General features: G+C 42.6%; 1 protein-coding gene across 4 annotated transcripts in view; it reads right to left on the minus strand.

Annotated features, from left to right (window-relative positions):
- The window catches only part of CTTNBP2NL (CTTNBP2 N-terminal like), a 44470-nt gene extending 27879 nt beyond the window's left edge, over positions 1-16591 (minus strand). The window contains exons 1-4 of one of the 4 annotated variants that reach the window (XM_036342988.1): positions 16475-16498; positions 10389-10548; positions 4656-4777; positions 1827-1934 (exon numbers count right to left, since the gene is read on the minus strand). In XM_036342988.1, the coding sequence (XP_036198881.1) occupies positions 1827-1925 (99 nt within the window). In that variant the 5' untranslated portion in view covers positions 1926-1934; positions 4656-4777; positions 10389-10548; positions 16475-16498. Of the gene's footprint in view, positions 1-1826; positions 1935-4655; positions 4778-10388; positions 10549-16474 lie in introns of all 4 variants that reach the window. The other 3 variants (XM_036342987.1, XM_036342989.1, XM_036342986.1) reach the window with 3 other exon arrangements.
- Positions 16592-17629: the final 1038 nt, after the last annotated feature.

The following is a 17629-nucleotide window of genomic DNA, read 5'->3' on the forward strand; positions in this document are numbered from 1 at the left end:
CGAAACTTAACAGCATGTAGAAATAACAGGTTTAGATTTCATTTTTATCACAATTATAATTTCAGAGTGATACCAGAAAAGACTACCCAGATCGAGTAAAGGAACACATTTGCTGTTTCAGTGCAGGGAGGGAGGAAAGACAGCTCAGGAACAGAAAAGATGCAGCCTTTGGTATGAACCCTAATGAGTGGGTTACTTAGGAAGTCACTGATTCTCTAAGTCCCCTAGAAAGGCAAAGAAAACATGATCTTTGTTGCTGTAAGGAAATCTTCAACAAAGGCGTTTCATTTGAACTCACATGATATATTAACAAAATATTTCATATAAAGAGCAAGGGTATTTTGAAAAAAATGTAGTAAAGCACTTCATAAACCTAATGAACTTTAGGATGTACATCAATATAACCTCTAACTATAATTTTTAACTATAAAAATCTTCCTAGATATTTAGACACTCAGTTACACTTGGCAGGGACTATGCTCTCTTCAGCACGCTCACGTCTCCTCTTTGGCTGTTTCCGCCTCCTTCTGGGGTGTCATTGTCCTACTACTCACACAGACACCCTAAGATCTGGTCTCCCCTTCCCCAAATATTATCTCAAGACAGATTGGGGCCTGCCCTGTGTGGCTCAGTGGGTCAGCGTTGATTCCTAGTCAGAGCACATGCCCGGATTGCAGGCTTGGTCCCCAGTGAGGGGTGCGCAGGAGGCGCATGATCATCATCAATGATATTTCTCTCTCTCTCTCTCTCTCTCTTCTTCTCCCTTCCTCTCTGAAATCAATAAAAATATATATATTTTAAAAAGACAGATTGGAAAACATCCTTACTAAGGTGTAAAAATTTATGACACTTAAAAGGAGTTATTTCCCACCCCTTCTATTTTTTAAAAAAATTAGACTATAGCCCTAGCGGGTTTTGGTCAGTGGATAGAACATCAGCCTGCGGACTGAAGGGTCCCAGGTTCAATTCTGGTCAAGGGCACATGCCAGGTTGCAGGCTTGATCCCCAGTGGGGGGCATGCAGGAGGCAGCTGATCAATGATGCTCTCGCATCACTGATGTTTCTATCTCTCTCTCCTTCTCCCTGCTCTCTGAAATCAGTAAAAATAAAAAGAATTAAAAATATTAGACTATATATTTTAGAGCAGTTTTAGATTTACAACAAAACTGGGTAGAAAGTACAGTTAACACCCCTTCCCCTTTTCATTTTAATGGATATCAAATACTGCAACAAAACTAGGAATTTTTAATCTGGGGTCTAGAGAATCCATGGATGGTCTTCATGGGTCCTTGATCTCATAGATATTATATTCTGAATTGTGGTATATGGGTGTATATACATTTTTTTTGGGGGGGGGGGTGCATATACTTTTTTTTAAAAAAAAAAACTCACCCAAGTCCAAGGGTATGTTTTTAAAATTGATTTTAGAAAGTGAGGAGAGAGAGAGAGAGAGAGAGAGAGAGAGAGAGAGAGAGAGAGAAACCACCCGGCCACAGCTGTATATACATTTTTTTTAAGGAAGCAGGTCTCAGCAGGTTATCAAGGGGATGGCATTCAAACACAGCTAAGACCACTGAGCTAAAGAATGAAGTTCAAGGTCCAGACATCAGGTAGAGAGATTAAAGGAACTATTTTGGGGACAGAAAGGCTTCACTGGTGTCCCTAAAACATCACCACACAGGTGGCTGCCACTCCAAGTGTCAGTAAGTATACCCAGGCCTCTGACTTCAACAGGGCTATAGAAATACCCTGCTTAAGTAAATTACAACCAATGAAACAACTTTCGAAAAACATGATGACATCTCCTTTTTCCCTTATTAACATACCTTTAAAGCTTCTATAACAAGGTCCCTGGCTTCAAGCTCTCCTTCAAGAATACTGAACAGTGTTAGGAGTTCAGGTTTGCTGAGTTTTTCCAGATTCATCCTGAAGGCCTAAAATAGAGACACAATCAGACAATCTCTGAAGACAGAGTTAACTTGATATGATCAAAGAAAAATAAATTGAGACAGACAAGAAGTATAACTATTATAGTATAAAAAGCTTTGAGAAAATAAAATTCACTTTATTGATTTCATCACTACTCACAAAAATACATTTTATCATTTTTCCTCTAAGCATATTTGCAAGTATCCTAGAAGGTCTCAGAATGAGTTAGTCACTAATTTTGTTCACTAGAAATTCAGGTAAAATTGTGTCACAATTAATAGTATTTCACCAAAAATTGTTATACCATAAAAAGATTTCCCATCTTTAGATAACCAGATTCAAAACCCACATATGAAACATGCTGGCATCCCTCTGAAATTGGCTGAAATGAAATTTGAGCAAAGATAATGTTCGCTGGGGATATGGGAGAGATTTTTCTTTTAAATTGTCTACTTTCAGAGAGAATATCACAATATTTATATTTCATATAGCAAAATAAGACTTAAATGCAACCAATATGCAAAAGTAATTTTAAATGGCTTCTTAAAAATATATATTTTATTGATTTTTTACAGAGAGGAAGGGAGAGAGATAGAAAGTTAGAAACATCGATGAGAGCAAAACATCGATTAGCTGCCTCCTGCACATCTCCCACCGGTGGGAGATGTGCCCGCAACCCAGGCACATGCCCTTGACTGGAATCAAACCTGGGACCCCTCAGTCCGCAGGCCGACACTCCATCCACTGAGCCAAACCGGTTTCGGCAAAAAAAAGTATATATATTGTTTTAAACATCTTCATTGGCCAGACTACTGAATGTATTTCACTTAAGTTCACATTTCTACAAGGAATTGTATCTTTTGAAATATGTTAAATGGGAAATCTCATGGCACAGATTCTATCTTTTCCACAAGATTAATTTCTCACAAACCACACATAGAAATTAGATGGTTGTTTTAGGGTCTTTTGACCAGCATTTATGGTAAAATACACTTTATAACTTCCAAAGTAGAGCAAATACTACTTTCCTATAGTTTTCTGTAGAGTGAATCATGGCATGAGTGGTTCACACACCCTCCAGTAATTCCCAGCTCTTAAGAGAACATTAAACTTTAGGAGGCACACAAAAGACGCATTGATTCCCTCCAGAGCTATGCCTTCAGGTGAAGGAAAACATGGAGAAAACTCTTACTTCAGTACTGTGTTGTTAGACTATGTCTTGGGACATGCTGTGCAAATCTTTTCGCCACATGGTAAAATATGTTCAATGTAGCTTCACCTTTAAAGGACTAACTTTCTAATGAGGGAGTTTTAGCAACTAGTAAGTAATTCTCACATCAGTGTTAGAGAGAGATCTCAAAGCAGTTATTTTTTTAAAGACTAGTTTACTGATTTTGAGAGAAATAGGAAGAAAGGAGAGGGAGAAAGAGAAACATGGATGTGAGAGCATAACATCAATGGGCTGCCTCCTGCACACCCCCTATTGAGAATCAAGTCCTCAATCCAGGCATATTCCCTGACCAGGAATCAATCCGGGAACCTTTCAGTACATGGGATGGTGTCCAGCCAATTGAGCCATACCGGCCAGGGCTCACAGCAGTTATTTTAAAAATAAGAACTGAAAAACAGCAATAAACCTAATAAAGCTAAACTTAATATAGATGGAATGTTGGAAAGAACACGTGGCTTTGCAATCAGATAGATGCCAAGCCTGCATCTTCCTGGTTGTGTAACTTTGGGCAAGTTTTCAGATGATCACCTTTCTTATCTGTGAAAGGGGGATGATGATATCTAACTCATAGCGTTACTGTGGAGATTGTGTTAATAAACGTAGAATGCAATGCCAAGTTCCTGATACAAACCGAAGAACGGTTTAATTATTAATAACTACTATCCTCTCTCATTTTCCAAAGCAATTCAGAGAACAGTATTACCACAGTTAGGGGCAGCCAAGACCAATGACCTCAGAAATACCTTCTTCGGCCCTTTGTAAAAAGGCGCCAGCATCCCGAGTGAAGAATGGCGAGGACGAAGCTGCCAGCTGAGTCACCTGGCTTGTTATCTCTACGTGTGTAAATCACTCGTGCACACAAACGTTAATATCTGGAACATCTTGCTGATGTGTACCGACCCATTTAGCTTAGTGTCTGCATGAAGTGACTACAATACAAATATGACACAGAAGGAAAAAATGGGCCATGGCTGTATAATAACTCAAAAACCCACAGATCTGTTTTTGTATATTCCAATGACCTTTATTTTTTTTAAAATATATTTTTTCTTGATTTCAGAGAGGAAGGAAGGGAGAGAAAGTAAGAGAGAGAGAGAGAGAGAGAGAGAGAGAGAGAGAGAGAGAGAGAGAGATGGACATCAATGATGAGAGAGAATCATTGATTGGCTGCCTCCTGCATGCCCCCCACTGGGGATCGAGCCCACAACCTGGGCATGTGCCCTTGACTGGAATCCAACCCGGACCCTTCAGTCCGTAGGCCAACGCTCTATCCACTGAGCCAAACCAGCCAGGGCATAACCTTTCTTTATAAATATTAAAAATTAGCAGTTCTTTGCTTTTCTATTCATTTGAACATAATCTCAATACACAAGATATTGCAATACATTTTTGCACGACATATAAACGGAAGCTAGTAAAACTGCCTTATGTTTTCGATGACAGGGATATTGCTGAGGATGGGGGTGGGGGTGGGGTAGGATGGGGTGATACTGACCTGATAATTGGCAGTCACACTTCAGTCCTCAAGTAGAAACTCGGAAAGTTTTCTTCAGTTAAAATTTGGGAAAATTGACAAATATATTTAAAATGCCGTCAACATGGTGAAAGTGTCCAACGCTGCAAGAGAATAAGAAATGTATTGCCTATGTGACCACACTCTGAACAGTGTCTAAATCTCATGAATGTCAACTGTGCCATTAGGGTGATGAGGCCTGACAGCTGTAGGCTGATTCGAACAAAGAGGAAAATAGCCACTTCTTCACGTTGAAGCTGAGTGATACAGCAGGGGTCCGACTTCCCTGACGCAATTATAATTAGGGAAGGGAGGGCTTTCAGAACCTTTTCTACTTTAAGGTGTCCATTGCCATGTCAAGGACTAACTTATGCATGTCTCTAGAAGAGAGTGACTTTCTTTCCCTGAATGGACAAAAGCTTGAGGCACCATGACTTAGGCACAATGGACAAAGAAAAATAAATATAACCGAATTTTTCAAATTGCCAAATCTGTGAGAGGAGAATTCTCATCCCCTCACCTCCTGCCCAGTCAAAAAACAAATAAACCAACCTGTCACCATCTGGACTTTGTAAGGCTGATCACTCATCCCAAGCTTCTACTTTTCCCCATGCATTTTCAAATATTAAATGTCAAATTATATACAAAATGTGTTTTACTGTCCTAACAGTGAATTAGACCCAGCAGACTTAAAAAAACGACAGGTTTAAAATTTTACTTGATAAAACATAATTTCGGTCTTGTACTTTTAGGCACCACGCCTGAAAGCCTATCTGAGTTGCCAAAACGTAACAGTCAAATAGGGACAATGTTGAAAGAGGAATAACGCAGCAATAAATGCTTGTGTCTTTAACCAAGAATCAGCCGTTAACTTAATTATGGATCTCTCCATTTAGGAGAGAAGTGTGTTTGTTATGCAGTCAGTAACAAGAGTATGCCATCATACAGGCAAACCACTAAATAAGCCCCATCCCAAATTTCTGCCCAATATATAAATTATGTGGCCCTGGATTTTCAGAAAAAGGCCATTTCTAATTCCGCAGTCATTATCAGAAATACGAGCCAGATTTTTGGCATGCTGTGTTGCAGTGTACAGACTCATTCTGTACTCGTTTTTCTAAATGAGCTGTTACTTGTCACTGTCATCATCCATTAAGCAACTTTGAAAGACAAGATCATTTCAACCAGATGCTCACTCAGTTCATTCCTTCCATTAGAATCCAAGACCAAACTTTCTCTTTCCTTCGAGTTTAGCCACAGATATTTCTGTCTAAGGAATGCTCCAGTCGATAAATATGAAATAAAGACCACTTGTGGACAAGTTGTCTGGATACATTATTATACACTGGGACACAGCTAGCTGTAGCTATATTAAGCTTCATAGTTTTCCCAATTAAAAATATATGTAAATATATAATAAAAAAGATAAAGTTATATCTATTTTAATACTCTGGAAAATTAGCCTATTTATGGGCTAAGTATGAAGCATTTTTGTTATCAATATGTGATTTCAAACATTTGGTCTATTCACATGCTGCTTACTTCCCACCAAGTCAGGGCCAACAACCGAGAGCAGGTCTCTTCTATACCAACGTTCATGTGCCCACAGTCACAGAGTAAGGGTATGGAGAAAGCCCCCCAAAGCCCTCGGAACCTTGCCATGGAAGCATGCTGTGGCTTGGGCTCTGTTCACTTGGTTCTGACCCTGTCCCCTTTTTGGATGACACCAAGGCTCCACTCATTCTGGTTCTGGTTGTGCCTTTTTCTTGAGGAAGTCCCAGCTTTTGCTCTGGAACTCTGAATTAATTGGATGGGACAGCAGGCTTTGTTGCCTTTTTACCACATAGAGACTGGGTGGCAGAAAAAGAAACACCCTAAACAGCTTCTATAGCTATGCAAGCAGTGGGCTGGGCAGGGCAGGGTGGAGTACAAGTAAGATGTTTGTCTATCTGGTATCTGGGTGTGTGTATGTTTTCACGTGGAACTACTAAAGGCTTTATTTATTTCTAAGTGGAGGGTAACATGAGACATGAAAGAGGAAAAATAATATTTTTCAATAAATCTTAGAAATACCTTAAGAAAAAAAATAGAATCAACTTGGCTAGTATAAAAACAAATCAGTTGTTTTACCCAGATCACTCATGCAAAACTGGATAAAAATCACTTCTTTATTAATATGCTGAGACATCAAATTTAAGAAATTTATACTTGAGCTACAACTGACTGATATTCAAGCCATTCAATAAGTTTTTAGTATCAGTGATAAGATACTAAAAGTAAAGACTCTTTCATACACATAGACACAAAACCAAAATGTCGGAGGCCATTTAATTCTTAAAATTCAAAGAGCCAACACTAACATACAAAACAGGTGTTTCTGACAGCTTTCCACTGGATACTGTGCTTCCTTAGAAATCCAGGATATATGAATTAAAAATTTTTCTTTTTATTGATTTGAGAGAGGAAGAGGGAGGGAGGAAGGGAGGGAGCGAGGGAGAGAAAGAAACATTGATCCGTTACCTCCTGCACGCACCCCAACCAGGATCAAACCTACAACCTGAGCGTGTGCTCTCACCAGGAATTAACTGGCAATTTTCAGTGCACAGGATGATGCTCCATCAACTGAGCCACACTGGCCAGGGCTATATGAAATTTTAAAAAATAAAACCTGTCACATTTATAAATACTGAATCTAAAAATGGACAAAAATGCACCGCTATTTTAAAGAATGAATCCAAAACAACATACCATCTGGGGATAGAAGGTGTTGACATGCTCTCTTGACGATCTCAAAAGATGTAAGTTTCCCCACCCTCTGGCTTTCCAGTTTTTCAGAAGGGTTATTTATGTATTTGCGGGTAAAAGAATGACAACATTCCAAACTGTACCTCTCATTCCACTTTTGGCATTTTAGGGTGAGCCCGGGGACAAAAACGTGTCAAAGTACTATCAAAAATTAATTCTCTGATCAAGAAAGCAGGTCTTCTGTACATTTACTAAAGGAGCTGTTTTTGCTATTATTATTTACAAAGGTTCTAAAACCACTGTAAAAAAGCGAATCGCGTTTTACTGAATTCTACAATACTAAGCAATGCAAGCTTTTACTACAAGTGTCAAATTAATCTTCTTTCAGTCGAAAGTAAAATATATTACTGGACTATTTGGGTCTTTATGTGTCTACATGTTATAACATACGTTATGGGCTGAACTGTGTCCTTCCTCCCCCAAATTCCTATGTTACAGTCCTAATCCCCAGGACCTCAGAATGTGACTGCATGGGGAGACAGGGTCTTAAAAGAGTTGGTTAGGTTAAAATGAGGTCATTAGGGTGGGCCTAATATGACTGGTGTCTTTATGAGAAAATTTGGATACAAACATGAGACAAGGAAAGAACATGTGAAGACAGAAAGAACACATCTATCCACAAGCCAAAGAGAGTAACCTCGGAAGCAACCAATCGTGCTGACAGGTTGCTTCTGGACTTCTAGTCTCAGGTGTGAGATAATTAATTTCTGTTGTTTACGCCACCCCGTCTGTGGTACTTGGCTGTGGCAGCCCTAGAAAACTAATAATACATCATGCTAATCATTTACAACTTTTAAAGACGACTAGAGCAACTCGATCCCACCCTTCCTCCTACCATGAGAATACCATAGCAGATTTTTCAGAAGGCCTTACTCTGTCTTCTCAGTCTGCTTTTTGCACCCACACTACAGATAGCGTTAAGCAGGCCTCCAGAAACCAGTTCTGTGATGAGGCTAATACTCTGTAAGGTTAACATTGAAAATACTCTCAGTAGTCTGTTCAAATACACAGTACTGTACTCTCAAAGCAGATTCTAGGATACCAGCTTTTCTGGATTTATACTTAGCATAGGAATTACTAATGATATAATTGAGCTTATCAACATTAATCACCACCACCTCAGAGTTTTATAGCACAGTTTTCTAAGAATTTAAGCAGTAATAGTAATAATGAAAAATATAAACAGTTATTGAGCTAATAAACGTTAACGTATTCTAGGCAGTGTTCTAAGTACTTGACATGTATCAACTCAATCCTCACAACCACCTTAGGAGAGAGATGCTGTAACTCACCAAGGAATTCTTCTTCATCACCCCCATTTTACAGATGGGAAACCTAAGGCATGAAGGATAACTAACTTGCTTAGCGTTTCACATCTGGTAAAGGATGGAAACGGGATTGGAACCTCGGTAATTTGATTCCAGAGGCTTCCTTACTAACCCCTGCTACTTGGTAACCACTGTTCACATCTGATCTGCTCATTTTATCAGCCTTCAGGAAGGGCGTGGAGGAAAAACCTGGGCCCACATGCGATTCACAAAGCTGGAAGGGCCTCAGAAAGAACTGAATTCAGCACTGTCTATTCACAGGTGAAAACCGGGGCCAGAGTTAAATTACTTTCCTGGAGATTACAGTTAAATAGTAAAACTAGGTTAACATTCATGTCTTTTTAAGAGGTAGTCTAACCCACTTTCTGGGACGCCGTGATGGAGATCAGGGTTTTGACTGTTTAGCTGTTTTAAGACTCGCACATCTCTGGTGTAGCTCTGTGTGGGTGTGACGTCTCTCTCTCCTGCTATGTGTGTGCATCTGCTTCTTTCACTGTCCTATGTTGCCAACAGGATTTATATGTACATTGAAGAAAAGGAGGAAGTGGCCTCATGCCCATAAACAAACATTCAAGCATCTTTCCCCCAAAATGAGGACATTTAGCACGACGCTATTAAAAACAGGTCTGTCTACCTGGATATCTGTTTACACCCTTTCAAGTATTCTCACCTGAGACAAGACCAAACCAGAAGAACTACATTAGGTAAGCTACTGGAATGTATGTTAATGAAAGTGAATAGTAATTTTTATGTTAATACATTTTTTCATTAAAATAAAAAAGATATGTCTTTTAACATCAGAAAATTACCAGAAATATCAACCATTTCAAGTATACTTGTCAGTTGGCTTCATTTAGTTTAAATAAAATTACCATGTGATTTCATTGAAATATATCAGTCTATGTCATCTATTTGTCCATCATTCCCCTAAAATTTTGCTTTTCTGATATAATGCCATGATGATTTGTAAAGCACCACAAGGAGAGAACAATAACATGTAGATTAATTTTATTTCCAGTAAAATGATTCATGGGCCACAATTCAAGAGACAGCCTGGAATATAAAAAACCCTTCAAAAGTTATTGCAGGATGACATCATTGACTCCAGCAGGATTCCCAATTGGAAGAAACAGAGTGTATGGCATGGAGGGCAAACCACGGATAATCAAGGTGTCTGTGTTCTGGCTGTGCCCCTGGCCCAGGGGTGGGCAAACTTTCTGACTCGAGGGCCACAATGGGTTCTTAAACTGGACCGGAGGGCCGGGACAAAAGCATGGATGGAGTGTTTGTGTGAACTAATATAAATTCAAAGTAAACATCATTACATAAAAGGGTACGGTCTTTTTTTTTTTTTTAGTTTTATTCATTTCAAACGGGCCGGATCCGGCCCGCGGGCCGTAGTTTGCCCACGGCTGCCCTAACCTGACTCTCCCTGAACTGCCAAAAAACTTCACAAAAGCCTCTAACAGAAATATAACTGATGATGCTGTTTTGCTTTTTAAATTTTGTCTTCTAAACCAGGTCACTGATTTTAAAAAAAGGTTAACAATTTGGTATCAGTTGAAAATTACCCACAACAGACCTAGCGGTTGTTTTTGCTCCAAGGTTCTTTGGGGACAATAATCCTCCTGGGAGGCAGTGTCGTGGTGGAAAGTGCATGGACTTTGGTGTCGGTTTGCATCCCTGCTCAGCCACTTCGTGGTTCCTTGATCCACTTAACCTCTGAGCTCTAAGGTCTTCGTCTATAAAATGGGGATAACAATTCATACTCTAACAGGATACTAAATGGTTTACATGAGTTAGTGACTGGTTAGTCTTCTCATTTCTCATCCCTGGAGAGCATATACTGAGCTTCATCTCCAAAGATAATGAGTTTTTCCTTTTTCCAATGCGTCCTCATTTACTGTCATTCATGTGTCGAATTTAGAAATAAAAAGAAATGGACTCCTTCTGATTTAACAACTACAGGAAAGAGAAGGCCTGGCCAGTTCCTGGGAAGGAGGCTTGGGAACACGCACGACACTGCTCCGCTGGCAGAATCTGCACACAGCTGAGAAAGACTGGCTTTCTGTGACTTTGGCAGATAGGTGCAAAGCACGCCTTTGCTTCACTGAATTTTTATGGCTTTTAATCGTCACAATTTTAACTTGTAATGGCCGAGAAATGGGTTTTCTAAAAATATCACCGCTATTTTTTTACATTATGTCAAATGCTTAGGTCCATATCTATATTCACATACATAATAGGTATGTATCTATATTCATAACCCAGGAGCAGTTGTCACATTCTATTCTATCAACTCATCTGTTTACATACCTGCCTTCTGTCTCACGTGACACACACTGTCGCATTCAACTTGATTACACTTAGCACCGAGCAGCCTCTGGTTCGAGGGGGTACTCAAAAAATGCGGGCTGGGAAGGAATGTACGGGAAGGTACCTTGGATGACAGCCATCGAAATTGGACTTTATCTTTTAGGAAATGAGATTCGACTCAACATGTTTAACCAGGTGACTATCATAACGAAAGCAGTTTTAGGAACGTTAAAGCTTGCAGCCCACAGCGGATTGAAGGCAAACTGGAAGCAGAAGGGGCAGTTGGGAGAAAACTTCCCCAGGAGAGACGTGAGGCAAAAATGAGAGCATTAAGACGGTGGCAGTAAGGACTGATGCAAGAGACTTTATAAAGAATTTACAGGAACTGGATTCTGGCTCCATTTAAGGAGGCAAGAGGGGAAATGATCCCAGGTCAGCTGAGGTTTGAAGACTGGGTGACTGAATGATGATGCCATTAGCAAGAACAGGGATGTTAGAAAAGGAACTGGTTTTAGCGGGGAAATGATGACTGTGGTGTGAGACATGCTGAATGAGAAGTAGGCAGACCCCAAGAGGAATGTGTTAAGTTAAGATTCAGTGTGGTGAAGGGTAAGGTTTAGAAATGGAGAAGTCTTTAGGGGTAGAACCTTTTCAGAAAATGTCTGTGCTTTCCACTTAAGAACAGAAGGGACAGGAAGAAGCCAATGTCCAAACAGACCAGATCATTTTTGTGCCCTCAAATATTAAACCAGTTAAGAACCAGACTGGTTCTGTTCTCACTCCTCTATGACCTGCTGCAACAGAAAGGACTAAGCAGAAACCAAGAAGGCCCCCTTCCTACCACTAAACCACTTAGTGCTTCTCTTTTCCCTACAACTTAACTTGTCAGTTACTGTCTTTTCTCTCTCCTTTATAACCTACTAGTGACATGGTGCAAGGAAATTAATTAGAAGGTGGCTAGTGGGGCGGGTCTGGGCAAGACGGGCCGAACACGCCCTGGAGCCAACCTCCTTTGGTCCCTCCCCGGCTGGCTGCACCTGGGGTGGAGCCGTGGCTGGAAGGGTGTCTGCGGAGTGAGCAGGGGTCCCACCAGCAGGTGGGTGTCCCTCAGCCTGGCCTGAGGGCATTGGGCAGAAACAGGCTTTTTGACATCCCCCGAGGGGTCCCAGAATGCGATAGGGCACTCTGTAAAACTGCTGTCACACAGGGTGTGGAATGCAAATGCAAGCATGCAGTAACCAGATCCGGGCTGACAGTGCCCCAGCAGCAACATAACCCGCAGCCAAAGGTGGAATCACGCAGCTCCACGAGGAATCGGGCTCCCTCCTCTCTGGTTTCTGGGTGCATCACCCGAGAACTGCTGCAGACAAGTCACTGCAGCTCGGCAGCTCCTGTGTTGAGCGCCTGCCCCCTTGGTGGTCAGTGCACGTCATAGCTACCAGTCAGACGGACACTTAGCATATTAGTCTTTTATATATATAGATCAGCAGTCACCAATCTTTCGGACTTCACAGACCACCAGTGGTCCGTGCACCACCGGTTGGCAACCGCTAATATAGATAGTTCTTATATCTTTTTTTAAAAAATAGATATTTTATTGATTTTTTACAGAGAAGAAGGGAGAGGACAGAGAGCCAGAAACATCGATGAGATCGATCAGCTGCCTCCTGCACGCCCCCCAGTGGGGATGTGCCCGCAACCAAGGTACATGCCTTTGACCTGAATTGAACCTGGGACCCCTGAGTCTGCAGGAGGATGCTCTATCCACTGAGCCAAACCGGTTCGGTGATAGTTCTTATATCTTGTTGAGAAGAAAATTCATCCCCATTTCTTCCCCTGTCCCCTCTTCTCCTCCTCCTGGCTCTCACCTCCTAAGGAGAGCAGGCCCAGAGACACTTGGCCTTCCCCAGCTGCTTTCCACAAAGGCTCAGTCTAAGCAGATGCTCTCAGGTTCAGGGTCAGGAGTCTTTTTTGTCGTAAATCCCCTCATCCTGTGCTCTATCTTTCTGGTTTCTATTGAACTCCATAACAATTAAGGATTATAGTCTTTAAACTCAGTAACGATAGTAACAATTAAGGATTTCGTTCTTAGTGGTTCCAGAAACCAGAGAGGATTCCTTTAGCAGCAAAGGACACATTTATATTGGAAGCTTTGGCTTTGTACCTGAAATGCAGTTGGGAAACACTTGGCAGGGAGGAACCATCTACCGCATTCTTGACATCCATGCCTCCTTGCTGTCCTGGTTTCCTCCCCCACCTCCACTCCTATCGCCTCCATGTGGTTTCTTCCCACACTTTTTGGTTGTTCTAATGATTGCTTCTTACTTTGGGGGCCCCGGGGGAGTTGTCTTCAAAAGGCAAAAATCACTTTTAATCAAAATTACCATTGAAAAGCCCTTAAATCTCACAGAAGCTGTTGGCCGCAAACATTCAGGAAAAGAAAAAAAATGGTCTTTAGAAATAGGCTAACAAGCCATTCCTAGGGTCACCCAACAGACTGGACCAATTTCCAATGGAAAGAAATCTCTGCTTCTTATCTCATGCCACCAACACCATTCAATGGCAACCCTTAGGAACACCTTTCTGTTCCACTCAGACAAGGCAAGAATTCCAGTCCTGTTCTGCTAGTTCCCTGGTAGCTCTGCAAACAGTCTGCCAAAATACAAACCCTCTGAGGACTGAGCGCGTTAGGCACCATGATCCGTCTGATGACTCCATTCAGGGACCCCGATATTGTTTGTGTCCCTGTTCCCTTACTTAGTGCCAGTTCGGAAAAGCATAAGATCAACTAAAAATCCATTAAAAAAATCCCAAAGTAGGTCAGTAAGTTGTAGAAACCAAATACTCAGAAACCATTCTTAAATATAAATCAGCCATCAGTTCCTAGTGTGTTCCCCTACATTCCCTTCATTCCTTTGGGGTCAGATTCTTAGGGAAATCAAATCCTAAAAAGACTAGCACTGAGGACATTAATATTTCTGGTTCAGATTTCATCACTGCAAAATTATATCTAACCAGCAGCTAGTTTCTAATAGGAAATTCAGTATTTGAGAGTTAAGATACTGGAGTTTCATAAGACATCAGATAAGGAAAATAAAGTTCAATCAAGACAAAAAGTGGATTGTTTATACTAACAAGATGTGCCATATCTTATCAGTACATGACCTTTCTAGACTCCCCTAAGCTGATAGCTTCAAACTAAGTTTCACACTCATTAAGTCAAACTATATACCAGGCACTGTGAGAGATACAAAGACCACACACACACACACTACTACCTGCTCCAAGAATTTATAAATTAATGAGATAGATTAGACATACAATGCTTTTCTTCATCTACTCTGACCAAATAAGTGTTGAAAATTTCCAAGACCCAAACCTGTATCAAACTGGTCTTGCATGATTTGCTTTTTCCTCTCTGCTCATTAAGGCCCTGGCAATCACCACTACTTTGGCTTCCTGAGTCTCTTACCTTAGTTTATTTTCTGTTCTCTGCTCATGTAATAAGATCTATCTTTTTGGGATTTCCTGTTCTGCCTTTAGTTTTTTTCCTGCTGCTCTTGCTGGGGGCCCTCCTAGCGCAGCACACTTGTGTTTGCCGGAGAGACAGACCCTCCACAGTTCCTTCTTTGTGCCGTTTTATTGGCGATCTGGAAACAATCACGGAGAGTGGCTCTGAAAACTTGGAACCTAACTATTCAAAAGTAATTACCTTCAGGAAGTCTACGTTTAGAAAGTTTAATCAGGAAGGTAAAAGACAGCCTTTCTAATCACCCTCTGCGATTCCAGCTCCTTGCATCTCACTGCTGTTAGCTTTAGCTCTAGGTAGCAGTAGTAAGATGGACTGGGGGATGAAAGCAGAAGAAACAACCTAAAAATATGGCAAATTTTAATATATGGAAGTGCTAGCAATGGATGATTACTGGGGATTCAATGGCGTTCACATTAGGCCAAAATCTTCAATATTTTGCACCTGCTGAAACGAAGGTCATCTTGACAAAGCCTTTATGAGCACACTATAGAGAGACACTGTGTGGGGGTTACACACGCAAGACAATAGCCGGAGTTAACTATGTTTTCATGTGTCCTCATCTCTGAGACTTAAAACGTGCTCTTTTCATCCTCTAAATTTGGGTAGGTGATACTGGATTTGTAAAAACAATCAATAACATCATTTATCAGTTTTTCACCTGGAGGGAAAAAAAAACCCCGTGAAAGAGGGGCTATAGGAGTAACCAAAGGCCACGGGACCAGATTAATCATAAACCTAGACGACTGAACCTGAATTTCTTCAAACACTTCCTGCCTTTTGTTTCAACAGAACCATACCTTCAAGGTGAACTGCAGTCTCCCTGAGCGGCAACCCAGCCCGCTCTAGACCTGGGGAGATACTCTTCCCTAACCTAGCGCGCTTGATGCCTTATCAAAAGGGCTCCCTCGGAAAGCACGGTCCTGTTCACTGACAGTCAGACAATACACGCCGGCTCCTCCCCAGCGAGGCCAACTCTGCAGAGATCCAGCCCACCCGTCTCATTGTGAACACACAGGGTGGTTTCCCCCAAGTTTTCAGGGAAGAAACAGGCTGGAAAGCAAAAATGAAACGCAACTCAAACCTAAAAAACCCTTAGAAGTTGGGTTCTCCCTCAAGAAAGAGGGAAGGTACAAAGGGGATGTGGGGGTGGAGAGTTACTATTTCTCCTTCCTCCAGAGTCTAAAAAAGTCCCGCAGCGGGTGAGCTCTGGACCCCCCGGGAGAACAGCGGGTCCGGGGGGCTTCGGGAGGGAGGCTGGTGGTCAGCGCGTGGGGGATGGGAAGAACCGAGGGGAAGGCCGCTTCCTCCATGGAGCTGGCTGCTGGGGCGAGTCTGTGATTTTTGCTTCGACCCATCCCTCTTTTTTTGGAAAACACTGATTTTTTCCCCCCTTATGGATGAAACCAGCTCTGGTGCCACTTTAGCGAGCAGGGGCAGGTGTAGGGAAGGCTGTCTGGCCTCCCGGGGGTACAAAATGGGAGTGGGGGCGGCAGCCTAGAGAATGGGAACCTGTGCGCCCGCCCCCCAGGGTTGAGGCGCTGGTCGAAGGGGGCCTTTAAATGAGGGGTGTCTGGAGGGGAGCCTCTTCTGCGAAGCTGGGATTGACGGGGACAATGAATAGTTGCGAGGACCCTCGAAGGATGAGGAGCCGCCTCCTCGGGGAATACCGGGAGGTGGACAGACGGCCCCGCCCCCTCCGGGGATGGGCGCGAGTGGCAGTTGGGACGCTGGCGGGAGGATCTCGGAGGTCCGACCCTTGCTTTTCTCTCGGGAACACGGCCCCCCGACCTCCGCCAAGCCCCAGCCCTAGCAGCTCCTACCTTTTCTTTCCCGGCGCTTCGGGTCCACTCCCAGCCGCCGCCGCCTCTGCCACCCGCTCGCATCCACAGCCCACTGAGGCCCCGCCCCTCAGCCGCCAGGCGGGAACTGGCATTCACTAGGGCCAATCACCACTTCGCCTCTCCAGCCCCTGCACCAATCCGCGCCAGCTGGAGGCGGGGCTTCTCCAATGTCATTGAGGCTCCTCCTGGGGCCCCAAGATCCCTTTTGTTTGGGAAGAGACGAACTGGGATTGAGGTCGCGTCACTTCCGGCAGGAAGCGTTGCCCTGCTCCTGCCCGAGCTCCGGGCTGGCTCGCTCCTCTCCCGCCCGGCGCCTGCAACTTTCCACCTTCGGTGCGGTTTCCTGGGCAGGACCCGGGCGAGTGCTTCGTGCTTTACCCTCCTGGTCCTGGAAGCTCAGGAATGGCGGGTGCCCTGATTGGCCCATTAACGTTGGAAGTGTGCTTTGGTGTCTGCTTCAGAATTAGTTGTTGAAAATCTGGTAACGTGTCTTTCGTGCTCTTTTTTTTTTCTTGGACGAGCTTGTGGGTGTGGTGCTAGAAGCAAGGGAGCAAAGATAAAAAAAAAACAAAAAACCCGACACCTTCCCCCTTTATCTTTTCACATTACATTTGAGAGAGAATGCTAGCCCTGGAGCCCCTGGCGTGGGGACGCTGGTGGTACCCAGGAGAGCATAAACCCAGCCCAGCTTGCCTTCCAGGTAGAAGTCGAATGAATAATTACAGATTTGTGTGTCAAGGTTTTTCACGCTATGGTTGCCAAGTGCGGGGACTCTGTGTGTGTCCCTGGCTCCCTTATACGATGGGCAATGGCGTTTACAGTGAAGCTGGAACAAAGGACAATATAGAGGATGCAAAGAATGTCTGTCCGTTCTTGTGAACACAGAAATGAAGATCTTGCTGGTGGCAGCAAGTCCTACCAGGACCAAAAAGCTCAGAGAGGGGAGAGGAAACATCCCTACATGAGGTCAAGGTTTCTGGATTCCTTTTACAGTTCATAGATTCATTCAACGAGTTAAATGATTAACCACATTATTTTAAAATGCATCCCATTAGATACTTATAATACTATTGAATATAATGCATAAATAATGTACTAATTTTAATACATTATTCCTAATCTTAATTACTAAGC

The sequence above is a fragment of the Myotis myotis genome, unplaced genomic scaffold (assembly GCF_014108235.1).
Source record: "Myotis myotis isolate mMyoMyo1 unplaced genomic scaffold, mMyoMyo1.p scaffold_m19_p_18, whole genome shotgun sequence".
NCBI lineage: Eukaryota > Metazoa > Chordata > Mammalia > Chiroptera > Vespertilionidae > Myotis > Myotis myotis.